We start from the raw sequence: 13916 nt of genomic DNA, 5'->3' as shown, positions 1-13916 counted from the left end.
TCCTAGTTAAGTTGAGAACACCCCAGATCAGAGCGTCAATTATTGGACATTAGTCCTAATTAAACACTCCATAGTTTCCCATACTTGTTAGTGTTTATTGTGACTGGTACCATGGGTCAACTGATGGAGTTTGTCTTTAAACATTTTTCAGACTTCTAGCAGTGGAAGGCATTCTGTTCGCATTACTGGCCTTAGTACTATTGATTTCCGAGCTGGCTTTTCCAGAAAGCCCACCCTGGACTTCAAAAAAACAGTCAGCAGACCAGTGCAAGGTTTGTATGTACATATTACCAAAATTGACATAGTAGATATCCAAGTGTAAAATATTTCTTGAACTATGATTTTATAATTTTGTAGTATTTGATGAAATTGGGAAACATATCATCTTTAATTTAAACTTGATCGTATTCTCAATCTAGTCATTTTTTCCTCAAAATGTAGTCCCAAAACCAGTGAAATTACTCAGAGAGTTTGTTAAAAATTAAGATTCTAAAAAAAAAGAATTAAGGTTCTCGGGACCCACCCCAGATCTCCTGAATTAGAACTGAATTAGGTTGGCCCCAGGAATATAACAAGCTCTCCAGTTGATTCCTAAAGTTACTGAACTTTTTAGACTACTGACCTAGATCTTGAGATTTTTTTTTTTGATCTTGAGACTTTTTACTAGTATCTATAAATCGCCTTGTCCAAGTGAAAAATGTGGATTTTATGTGTATAGATAGCTAAAAAATTAAAGATGTCGCGTATCATTGTATGTTCTAAGATAAAATTGTTGCCACTTCTTAAAGCATGTTCTTATTTTATTCATGCAAGATTACAGTTTTATAGCTAAAAGGTGCTTAATCCTACTGTGACTCTTCAGTTTTCTCTTTTTCTGGTTGTTAATTTGTTTTATTGGTGAAGTTACTAGAAACATACAAATAGAGTATCTTTAAAACTTAAATATTCATGTAATTAAACATCATGTAACAGTATTCACAATTCTAGTTTTTCCATGTATAAATATTATTAAAATACCATAAAAATAATTATTAGGATTTCCAAAGTTTCTCTGGTTATGAAGAACTGTCTTTTATATAGAAAAGATTCTACAATTAGGCCACGATTTATAGGACAATTTGTAGTACTCATGATATTTTCTGTCATTATAATGCAAAGATTTATTTGATATATAGTCTCAATTGCATATTACTTGTAAATAATAACACAGCCTTTCTCCTGTAGGAATACCTACCTACGTGCTGCTGAATACTTCTGGAATTTCTGTCCCAGCCAGAGTAGATCGTCTCGAGCTTCTGAGTATCTCAGGCAGTTCTCTTAAGACTATTCCTATTAAATATTACCCAGACCGAAAACCTTATGGCTTGTGGAATATTTCTGACTTTATACCACCAAATGAAGCTTTCTTTCTCAAAGTAACAGGCTATGATAAAGATGATTATCTTTTCCAGAGAGTATCAAGTGTTTCCTTCTCTAGTATTGTCCCAGGTGAGACATCACTTTATTGAACCCTGGAGTGTTGATAATTTAAGGGAGTGATGGTGTCCTAAAAGGATGAACTAAAAAGTTAAAAAAAAAAAAAATATATATATCTTCATATTATTACTGGGTTATCAAATTGATGGGCGTTTACATTTAGGTAACACAATTTTTCTTAATCATAAAAAGCATATCCAATGTTTCATGTTAAGTCTCACTGATTGTAGAGCTGAACATTTTGAATGCTTCACTCAGTGCAAGAACTGGAACTTGGAAATTCTGGTCTTCTTACTCTCCCCCTACAAAGCCTGGCACACATATGTAGTGTTTGATCAAGTTACCTAAATTGACCAAATGGTCTAAATATTTATATATGATTGTCAGAAACCTACTTCATGAACAGTATTTCATTGTAAACAACTGGTGATAATTCTGCCTTTATGTGATAAGTTGGCAGTTAGTTAACTGTTAAGCTACTTACTCATATATTTGCTATTATATAGAGATAAGACCACAGACTAGGGATTATTTGGAGGCATGAGATAGATAGCATTTCAATTTGTCTATATTTGTTCTATTTCTCAAGGCAATAATAACTGATCAAAATTTAGAACCATTGCTAGAACTGTGGATAGACAAATCTGTATTATTTCTAATATTGTAGTATTGGATGGAGGGACAACAATTTATCATTTATACATAAGGTTGTAATTTGGGAAATTCAGAAACAACTGTGTAGCTATTCTTTAATTGTTGTCAAATGGTGAGAAAAGAACCAACATCAGTGTTTCCTCATATAAGGTATTCAAAGTTACATACCTCATACCTCAAAGTTGCATACCTCATATAAGGTATGCAAAGTTGTCTTAGCACCTCAATTGAATACTACAAAATCTACTGGATTTTTAAAAATCAGCTTTTCCCATTATTTTTGGGAAAGCAATTACCCTATGCATTCAATTCTGTTATATAAGTTCTTTTCATATATTTACATTTTTTAAATAAAAAGGGATTCTACAATTGATGAAGTATTGTAACTAATTTGATAGTGTTTTTTTTTTCTATCTTGGTGACACACAAATTAATGTGCCTTAAAAATAAATGGAATCACATATTTAATGAAAACTTTAATAAGGGATCCATAGAGATATCCAGAAATTAATAAGGTTTGAACAAAGAAAGATAATTAAAGTGGTTTTTAGTGATTTAGATTAATTGGAATGCAGAGGGTTTACTGGCATAATTAAAGTAGGAAGCTTTTGAATGGATTAACAGGAAGTACCCGACATCATTGTGATCTTATTGCCCATGTTCTTTTCTTCCTAGATGCTCCCAAAGTTACAATGCCCAAGAAAACCCCAGGATACTACCTGCAGCCAGGCCAAATTCCCTGCTCTGTTGAAAGTCTTTTACCATTTACCCTGAGCTTTGTCAGAAATGGAGTTACACTTGGAGTAGACCAGTATTTAAAGTGCGTACATGTTTTTATTAGCAATTATAGACAGCATTAAACATCTAAAGACAAATAGATGCTTACTTTAATGTGCTTTTTCATTGGAAATTCTTATTTATTTGTTCCATAGTCTTGGAATATGGCAGTGAACAAACCAGACACAGGTCTATGCCCTCATGGATCTTATACTGTAATTGAGAAAGACAGAAAACAGATATATGCTATAGTATGTTAATTTAATAAATGCTAGAATTCACTCAAGGGTTGATGCAGGTTTTATAGAATCTGAATTTTATATAACTTGAGGGTCTTGTTAAGACAAAGAATACAAAATTATGAATACAAAGTTAAGTACGAAACCTTGTAAGGGTCCTTGCAAAAGAGAAAAGCTTAAGAGTTCCTGGCATTGGGGCAAAAAAGTCTCTGAATATAATTTAGAGTGTTATGATAAGTGAATCCAATTAAGCGCTATGGCAAAGTGTAGAGCAGATTAATTGGGATGAGGAATGCTGGTAGATGGGGTGCATATGGTTTGGACTTTTAAAGTTACAATTTAAAAATTCAGGATAAGGGACATTTGAGCAAAGAGGGTGAGAGATGGTCATGCAGATATCTGGGAAAAGCATTTGCATACATACCAGGAACAGTAGTACAAATGCACAAAGGCTGGAGCAAACTGGCATGTGGGAAAGAAAGACAGGAAGGAAGAAGCCAGGGTGGCTAGAGAAGAATAAGAGAGGAAGTCAGGGAAGGGGAGTGTGCTGGGGGCAACAAGTGGAGCAGGAGTATGTGTGACTACTGCATATAGCAATCAATGGGAGTGGGCAAGATGTCACTGACTACTTGTGAAGATGGGTGATTGCTTTTAGATAAAAGTAAATAATCTATGATAAAATTAAGTAGAGCTTGAAAATTGGAGGACAATTTCTGGAAAATGTGTTTTTTTAACTTCTTAATGAAACACACTATATTTTGGGAAAAAAAACTCTAGGAATAATTTTACAAAACTTCCATGCTGTTAATTCAATACTAATATAAATAACTTCCGTAAGATGCTAAATTTTTGATAGTATTAACCTATTAATCTCTTTATGGATCACTCTAAACAAAAACTATGGCAGGAATGTTCATTATAACAATAGAAAAAAAATCCACTATTTAAAGATTGAAATGTAATGTTTCTTGCTACTTTTTTTTTATATTTTGCATATTTTGATGATTCCCTTAGCTCCATGTTTAATAACAGGCAACATAACTGACCAGGATATGCAATGTTGAAGCTACATAACTGCCTGATGCAATCAAATAATTCTGCTTCATGTTTAAATAGTAACATGTTTCAAAGACACTTGAGATTCTTTATAAACATTAATTCATTAATTCCACACAGTTCCTGGGAGGTAAGCCACAAGAATTCTTTCTCTCATTTTTCCAGCTCTGTGGCCCAGAGATGTGACATGACTTACTGACATATATTAAGCTCGTTGGTTATGAGAGGCTAAAGACAGAATTTGGCATGAGTGGTGATAGATTGATACTCTAACCCTGATTCACTCACACGTCCCTGCCCTAGATTTCCTAATAACTTGAGACATGTGACTTAATCTTTGTTATGTGAGTCGCTATGGTCACTAGGGGGGATGTAAGAGAGAATTAGTTTGCATTAGCAACAGGACACATTTGTATTTGACATGTTCTTCCTTCTTCCAAAGGCCATGCCTTCAAAACTGCTTACTGTGGCCATATAATTTTAATGTTAACTGAGAAGGCTATATGATGAAAGAGAATTATTTTCTTGTAATATTTCATAAAGAAGAGAGGAGCAAGTGTGACTGTAAAGAATATTCTTCAAGCAATCTGACGCTGGTTTTGTGCTTTTGAACAAATTTATTATCCTTCTTCCTGAATATCAACTTACTTGTTTCTAAAACAAGGGGCTTGGGAGTGGAAGAACTGCTACTATCTGTTCTAAAATTTCCCTGTGACTAAGTTTTTTATGAATTTTAATATAGGCTTGGTTCTGAAGTAGAGATTGCAGAGAACACAAATAACTGTATGTATCTCAAACTCCTGCCTTCCTGGAACTTACCAGTATCTCCGAGACAATGACAGTTATAAACTTGGACTCAGCTTACTGCCATTAGGCACTAAAGATTTAGCTTAGGTGATCACTAGGGCTTAGAGTCGACTCATAATCCTTTTACTTCTGAATGTGACAATAAGGACCTCTGACACCTAATGCAAACACAACTGAATATGCTCAGTTACTAAAATATATGAAATAATGACTTTGCTCATTCTTTCACTTTTCTAATGACAGGAACCTAGGATAGGACTTCACTTTCTCTTACAAAGTCTAGGTTAATGCTAAATACACATTAAGAGCTCAGTAAGCTCTTCATGGGTTTTTTAATGACGGGTATGGTTTGTCTGGATGGCAAGAGATCTGGTGTCATTAGTATGATATATATCTCACACCACTTTCAGACTCCAGTGGAAGGTGTCTTGACTCTGCAATGGGCTTTTCAAATCTCATCTATGTCTTGAATATTTAAGGTTATAAATTGTATGGATGAATATAAGGAAAAAATTATGAAAATAGCTATGATTTTCAATTCTATTTTAAAACAAGATAATACCTGTTTTGCAGGTTATTAGAATCTTATAAATATCTATTAATTAGGTGTTAAATGTCTATTGGGATTAAATATCTATTACTAAGACACATCCAGAAGATGAGAAACAATTTGAATAGTGTTAAAGGACAAAGGATAGTGTTTATTAAATTAATGGATAAGTATTATAGCAAATGGATTTTTTTAATCTAAGTGACAGGTTTGATAATAAAACTGATAGTTTTTTTTTCTTTTCTCAGTGCATGCACTTCTATGGCTTTATGTCGAGCTTGTACATAAGAAAGTTAAAGAGAACTTATCTTTTGGAATCAAAAAGTCTATTCTCTATTTTCAAAGTTATGAATTACCTGGTTGAATTGCTTTGGTTTAAGAACCCCCACTGAACATGACTCAAAACTGGAAATAATATGGAAGGAGAGAGGACTTAAGGAATGTTTCTCTAATAACTCATCTTATATTTTGACATGGCTAGAAAATGTTTCCCTAAAGAAATTTACAAACTCCATATCTTATTACCTTTGTTATTCCTTTTTCTCAGAGAGCTTAACATTTTAATTAAAAGGTGTGTCATATTAAGCTATAAGAATTCTTCAGTTTAATCCGTTTATTTTTACATGTCCTTTTGAATGATTACTTTAAAAAAATAGTGGAATCACTGCTTTCAGCTTTACCTTGTTTTTGTCATAACTAAAAAGGTTTCTATTTTCTTACCCCAGAGAATCTGCCAGTGTGACCTGGGAGATTGAAAAGGTCACTTTGTCTGATGAAGACACCTACGAGTGCATCGCCGTCAGCAGTGCAGGGACTGGACGGGCACAGACATTTTTTGATGTGTCAGGTAATTATCATGAATTTGCAGTTGCCTACATCCTAATGCATCTATGGAAATGGGACGTTTGCTAATCCTGGCTTTGCCACATATTAGCTGTGTGTCCTTCCTTGGGCTAATCACTTAAGGGCTCAGTGCATTGGTTTCCCGAACTATAGAATGAGGGTTGTATCAGTAATGGTCTGTGTCTCATGGAGAAGCTGTGAGGATAAATGAGATAGTATATGTAAAGCACATAGGAGAGAGCTTAGCACATGGAAACACTTGACAGACCTCAGGTATTGCTGTTGTTGTTGTACTATTATCATTATTATTGTGGGGGCTCAATAAATATTTTTGGAAATGACCATATAGCATTTTTATTAAAATTTAAAGAAATTTAAAGGAAAGGATACAATTTAAGAAAAGAAAGAGTTCTATTCTGGGAATAACAAAGTTAAACTTTCCCTTTCCTGTCTTGTATCCATATTAAGCAGAGTGCTTTTCTGAGTGAATTCTGACATTAAATTGAAGACAGTAAAAATTAAATAAATAAATAAATAAATAAATAAATAAATAAATAAATAAAAAAAATAAATTGAAAACAGTAATGATAGTGATCATGTTCAAGAAACACAGGGCCTCAGTAGTTACAATATTTGTATTAAGAAGAGTGGAAGAAATGCTAATTATTTTGCTTTTATGTTATTTTTATTTTATTTTAAAGATTTTATTCATCTATGTATGAGAGAGAGAGAGAGGCAGAGACGTAGGCAGAGGGAGAAGCAAGCTCCATGCAGGGAGCCCGATGTGGGACTCGATCCCGGGACTCTGGGATCACACCCCAGGCCAAAGGCAGATGCTAAACCGCTGAGCCACCGAGGGATCCCCTAATTATTTTGCTTTTAGGTAGTGTGCTTTCTATGAATAAATGGGAGACAAAACTCATTGCTTTTTTTTTTTTCATTGCTTGTTAAGACAGAATATATCTTAGTGAAAAAAAAATCATTTTTTCCTTTAATCTTCCAGAATTCTTAGGACACAAAAAGATTATTATTTGCCACCAAATATCAGGATTAAGCCACTTACTCAGCATAAATCTAGAATTTATTGGAAAGTTTGTTTCAACTGAATTATTTTCTACTTGCCTTGTGGACTAATGTTTCTGGGTGTTTAATAGTAACCCTATTCTGACCTAAATGTAGCTGCTGAGTTTTTAAACAATGTCTATATCTGCTTTTAGTACCAATGTGCATTTTCTTGAGACAGTTTAAGGACACAAGAAACTGTAGAATTGTGGGACTGTTTAGAAGTCTAGGATTTATGTTTGTTATCAATAAATCCAAGCTGAACTTTAAAACAGAGGCATGTAAGCATGTTCTTCTTGGAGTGAATTTATTTGTGTTCTCTTATTCTTAGAAAAATAAAGTTTGCCTTTTGAAACGATCTCGTTGACATGCATCATAAACTATTCATTTTTTTCATCTCCAGTAATTATGAAAAGTGTTGGAATTGTGTCAACGTTCCTCAGCTCCTGGGAAAACAAACACTTGAGCACTTGAGGTTTTGGGTTTTTTTTTTTTTTTCCTCCAACAATATTAATTAAGGGAAAGACAGGGAAATAAGTTTGAGTGAGTGGATTTAGACATCTGACATAAACAACTGGGAAGTGCCAATAAGAATTTGTGAACTGACTATTAAGAATTTGGCTTTGGGGTCAGTAACTTCCATATGTGTGTTGTATGTGTTGTACACATGCCCCTCTAGTTTAATTTGTGCCAACCAGGCACTGGTGTCATGAGGAAATTATACTGTGCCCAAGCCAGTTTTCAAGAATTGTGTCCCATTCAGTCAATTAGGAAAGAAAGAGCAGAAACGCTGATGATAATGGCAATGACTTACAATCACAGAAGTAACAAGCAAGCACCCCTTTGGACGTGGAAGAGTAGACATTTCTTTTTGGGCTCCCCATTGCCTTAAACTTCCACCTACTTCTGAGTCTTTTTTCACCTCTGCTGAGATTCCAGCAGTTACCTGACCAGCACACTGAAATCAAGTGCAAATTCACAGGATGGTTAGATCTTTTATTTTGGAAAGGAGTGTTAGAAGACAAGGCATTAGGGGATAGTGATGTTCTTGTGTCACTCTGGACACCAATTTATTTAGCAAAGCCAAAGGGCACCCAAAAGCAGTTTAAAGAAAAGCTAAAGTTCTGCCAATATGTTACTTCAAAATTTCCAGCATTTTCTTCTAGTTGACATGTTTAAAGATTTTTGGTTCAGTGAAATGTTGATTATTGAATGTTTTAAATGCAAAATGGGTGTAAAAAACATTGTACCTCTTTTATTGTATAAATACATAGAAACAAATGAATAGAGTTGCAGAGACATGGAAAACTCATTCTTTTCAAGTGATATTTAATGACTTAGTTTAATACTATTACTTAGTTACATTAATTTACTGAATTTCTTTATTAACGCATTTCCCCTCCCTCAATGCACACACATAGAGTACTATAATTCTGGGTTTAAGAAAAATACTGAGAATAGAGAAAACTTGTCAGGGCATGTTAGTGACAAGTAATCTTAAATTGTAATTATAGTATATTATTTTAGAGCAGGATACAACTTGGAAATAATCTTGTACTACCAAATCATTTTGTAGGTAAAGAAACTGAAGCCCAGAGCAGGCAAGTGACCCATTACGGTTACAAGACAGGTAGTGAAAATATTCCTGCCCTCCTAACTCTTTGTCCAGTGATCTTTACCTAATGTTACAAGGCCTATACTTTTCATTCACCTCTCAGTTTTGAGGTTCCATCTCTGATTCTTTTATTCTATCCCCAGTCATTTTTTCACATAGGAAGGACTAACTTCCAAGACCAGACTAAGTATTCTGTTATCACAGGATATGGGCTACCCTGGAAAGGGGGCCTTACCCTGAGTATGTTAGCATCCTTGGCTATGAGCTGTATATAGCCAACAAGCATAGGCAGCTAAGGAAATGAGTGCCTTGGTCCTTAATAGGGATCTAGGCATGTGTCTAGCATTCCCTACATGCCTAATGTGAGATTTTCCGTTTCCTAAAAATCTCAAAAAATACCTAGTTGAAGAAGTTTGTTTCCAAAGAACAAAACAAGAAAACCACATAAAACATCATATGGCCTTCAGGAAGGTCTTATAGAATATGAACATATGAATGTAGTATCACTTTCAGGTCCTGGGTGGTCTTTGCCATCTTTCATGTTAGAGTAATAGAGTAATAGAACATTAGAACTACAAATTATCTATAAGATAACCTAATTTAATCAGGTACCTGGGTGGCTCAGTCAGTTAAGCATCCAAGTTTTGATTTCAGCTCAGGTCATGATCTTAGGGTTGTGAGATAAAGCCCCACATCGAACCCTGCGTTGGGCTCTGTACTAGGTGTGGATCCTACTTAGGATTCTCTTTCTGCATCCCTGACTCCTGCTCTCTCTCTTCCTAAAAAAAAAAAAAAAAAAAAAAAAGCTATCCTAATTTAGTCATCTCATTTTTCTGACAGAGAAACAAATTCTATAGATAAATTGACTTCTCTAAGGTCACACACCTAAGGATAAAACTAGGCAGCCTATAGTTGTCGGATTAGGCAAATAAGAACATAGAATGCCCAGTTAAATTTGAATTTCATATACGTGTGTCTGAAGTAATTTCATGAGACATATGCATACTAAAATATCTATTTGATGTTTATCTGAAATTAAATTTAACAAGGCATCTCATATTTTCTGTGTCAATCCTAGCCAGACTCCAGAACTTTCTTTGTCATGTACTCTGTCCACTTGATTCACTAGCTGTTTTCCTAACAGGTTATAAAAACATAACAGAATGATAAAAATTTGTTTTTTAAATAATAACTTTAAGTAGCATCTACTCTTCCAAAAATGTTTGGAAAACAAGGATAAATATAAAGAAAAATATGAAAAATATACACATTTCTATTCCTCAGAGATTACCGTATGCTTTTGGCATATTGCTTCCAGGTTTTTTCTAGGCTTATGATTCATTTGCACTTATAAAGGTTTTAAATAAAGAAGAATAACATTTGATCTTGAATATCTGATACTCTTTCATATTTAAACTAAGGCACATGGGTTTCCAGCTAACACAGCTCACCACAGTTTTTATTGCTGTAGTAGTGTTGAATAATGACTTGCTACATCAGATCATTATAAAGCACTTGGGCAGAGTGTACTTTAAAGGGGTGTTTGTATTTATTCTCAAACCTAACTAGAGTAGTATGTGATTCTAGAATGTTGGCAAAATATTTAATTAGTAAGTAGCTTCTGACCACATCTGAAATGTGCAAGCATTATTCAATACCTTTTGTGTGCATGGCTTTATGTGTACAATTTTATTAAAGGCCTACACCTACTCTTAACTTGACCTTCTTAAGTCAAAATATTCCTCATGCCTCTGGGGGAACATTTGTCATAGGTTGCAGTTGTACTCCTTAATGAGATCGTGACTCTTCTTAAAGCTAATACTATCATACTGAGTGCACTATTGTCTACCATACTTTGTGTCCTCTCTTTAGAACACTAAAGAAGAATCTTTACATTTAAAAAAATCTATAAATGCTATTTTCTTCAAAACTCAAATAAAAATTCTCCTCATTTCGCAATCCTAAATTAGTCTAATCATATCCTTTTGCCATGCCTTTTTGGTTCTCACATCTATAATTTATAAATTTAAACTTCGGTATACTTTGGTATGTAAACAAGCACTGATTTCTTTTTTTTTTTTTTTACACCGAGGATTAAAGGAATTAAAAACACATTATTTGCATGGTGTCTTCAAGTTACAAGTACCCTATGCTATTATTTGCTTTTACAGTAAGATGTTTTAAAATTAGAGAATATTCAAATCTTCAATTAAAGACATGCATTTGAAACTACATGTTTGGCAGATGTGATAAAAATTAGATGGATGATATGTCTTTAAAACATGCACTACTTTTTAAGAATCTTTTAATGAGATGATAACTTTTTTCGGGTCATAGACATATGTATTAATGAATAAGTTCTCTTGTACTGCATCTTCCCTACAAGATTTTCAATACATACTCATTAAATTTTTAAACTACATCTCTAAGTGAGCAAAATGGCTGTTAGGTCTCTTGATTTGAATGTTTTCATTTCACACAGAGCCCCCTCCCATCATCCAAGTGCCTGATAATGTTACAGTCCTTCCTGGAGAAAGAGCAATTTTGACATGTCTCGTCATCAGTGCAGTGGATTACAACCTAACCTGGCAGAGGAATGACAGAGATGCAAGACTGGCAGACCCAGCAAGAATGAGGAGTTTGGCTAACTCCTCATTGGAGCTAAGGACTGTGAAGTTCAATGATGCTGGGGAGTATCAGTGTGTGGTTTCCAATGAAGGAGGATCGTCAGCTGCTTCAGTTTTCCTCACAGTGCAAGGTATGTGCATGTGGTAACTTTGGAGTTATGGTATCTTCCTCTCTTCTTTCTTTGATCTTTATTCCCTTAAGTTGGCCCTCTGAGAATGACAGTGTCTACCCACAACAGTGTTTTGAATGATGGAAGCCTTATGGATCGTAAGTAGACTAAAGCTGACTAAACTGGAAACTAAAACATCACTGACAAATAGATGACTTTTTAAGATAAACACTAGTCCTTTTAAGAGACTTATTTTAAGCAACTGTAAATAGAAACTGTCTCTGGATGGTTTTAATAGTTTTAATTTCTCCAGTCTATCATATGGTTTTCAAAAAAAATCTAAGTGTTTTAGTAATTGGTTTAAAAAAATCCTTCCCAATTTGAGTATTATATTATTTCCAATATAATTAATTTACATTTGTTTATTTATTTATTTTAGAGAGAGAATGTGGGCAGGCAGGGGGAGGGGCAGAGGGAGAGGGAGAATCTCAAGCAGACTCCTCTCTGAGTGTGGAGTGTGACTCCAGGCTCGATTTCACAACCTTGAGATCATGACCTGAGCCAATATCAAGAATGGGCTGCTTAATCCACTGAGCCACCCAGGCGGCCCCCAATTTATTTTGTTTTGTTTTGTTTTATTTTATTATTTTTTAATATGTTATTTATTGATGATAGAGAGAGAGAGAGGCAGAGACACAGGCAGAGGGAGAAGCAGGCTCCATACCAGGAGCCCGACACGGGACTCGATCCCAAGCCTCCAGGGTCATGCCCTGGTCCAAAGGCAGGCGCTGAGAACATCTGAGCCACCCAGGGATCCCCCAATTTTATTTTTTAAATTAAAGTTTAAGATGTTTCTCATCTTGGTGAAATTTTATTAAATATTAGCAAGGTTGTTTTTATCTTATTTATCTTATGCACACAAGTGCTTACTGATAATAAACTAACATAAGCTAGTCTTTATGTCTTTATAGACTAAATGTCTAGGTAGCTTAAAACAGTGTGTTAACCATGTGGTTTACTAGCTACAAATATATATATTCTTCAGGACAATCAAATGAAGATTAGAAACTATTCCAAAGTATCTCTTGGAGTAGAATTGTATTTGGCTTCTAAATGTCTATATATGGGCAGAGAGCCTTAATATAATGAACAAATTACTCTTGGCAGTTCTATGCTCTTAAACTAAAAGATTCAGTTGCTACATCAACAGAATATTTCATTTCAAGTCCTTGATGTGGGAGACTGATTGCATCAGGATTGTGTCTGGCTATTTGGTTATAGTATTAGAAACAACTTTATAACATGCCTGAAGTAACACTCTCAGATGATTTTTTAACAAGGTTATCTAACAGAATGACCATCGCGTCTCAGGGCTAGCACTGAGAACATTAATGGCAGAAAAGTGAAACTACCATGAGAATTAACAAAACGGTTGACATCTGATTCTAGTGTTCTCACTGGTAGTTGAGATATGTCCTGCAATCCGAATGTGTGTCTTTTGTTAGTTGATCTGGTGACTTCTCTAGGGAAACATTGCTTTTGTAAATGGCTCACTGCATTTCCATATGGTAAACTGTCTAGATAATTTGAGTCTGTTCAAGTGGTAACTTGAGTTACCAGAATTTTGAGACTGTTTTTACTAAACTGATTGTTTCGGATAGAATAAAATGCTAATGGACTTCTGAAATTTGATCTTGGTTCTTTACCTGAAGTTTCTTAGAATGAGATTGTAAAATAAAATCGGAGCTTTCCTAGTTTCCCCAGGTTAACTTTTCAATGCATTAGTATTCAATTAGAATTCAATTACAGCAGTGATTCTCAAACTTTCATGGATAAAGAATTATTAAGGAATTTATTTTTTTAAAAAAGCGGATTTCTAACCACATATCTAGAGATTCTGATTTCCTAGGCCTAGTGTTAGGGCCTAAGAATCTGCATTAATAAAAGAACTCTCAGGTAGTTTCATGGATAACATTTTCTGAAATAGCATTTGAATCTATTCTACAGAATGAACCCTGTGATCTAGAGAAGTATATCTTTAAAAGAAGCCCTTGACTCTTTTCTTTCTGGAAAAATAGAGTCATTATTATCCAATGATTT

General features: G+C 34.4%; 1 protein-coding gene across 3 annotated transcripts in view; it reads left to right on the top strand.

Annotated features, from left to right (window-relative positions):
* Positions 1–13916, top strand: part of HMCN1 (hemicentin 1) — a 464969-nt gene that overhangs the window by 192122 nt on the left and 258931 nt on the right. For all 3 annotated transcript variants that reach the window (XM_077901922.1, XM_077901921.1, XM_077901923.1), the window contains exons 7-11: positions 152–272; positions 1225–1488; positions 2806–2950; positions 6285–6406; positions 11562–11837. In XM_077901922.1, coding sequence (XP_077758048.1) covers positions 152–272; positions 1225–1488; positions 2806–2950; positions 6285–6406; positions 11562–11837 — 928 coding nt within the window. The remainder of the gene's footprint in view (positions 1–151; positions 273–1224; positions 1489–2805; positions 2951–6284; positions 6407–11561; positions 11838–13916) is intronic.

This window comes from Canis aureus, chromosome 6 (assembly GCF_053574225.1).
Source record: "Canis aureus isolate CA01 chromosome 6, VMU_Caureus_v.1.0, whole genome shotgun sequence".
NCBI classification, from domain to species: Eukaryota; Metazoa; Chordata; class Mammalia; order Carnivora; family Canidae; genus Canis; species Canis aureus.
This window is presented reverse-complemented; position numbering and strand designations above follow the sequence as displayed.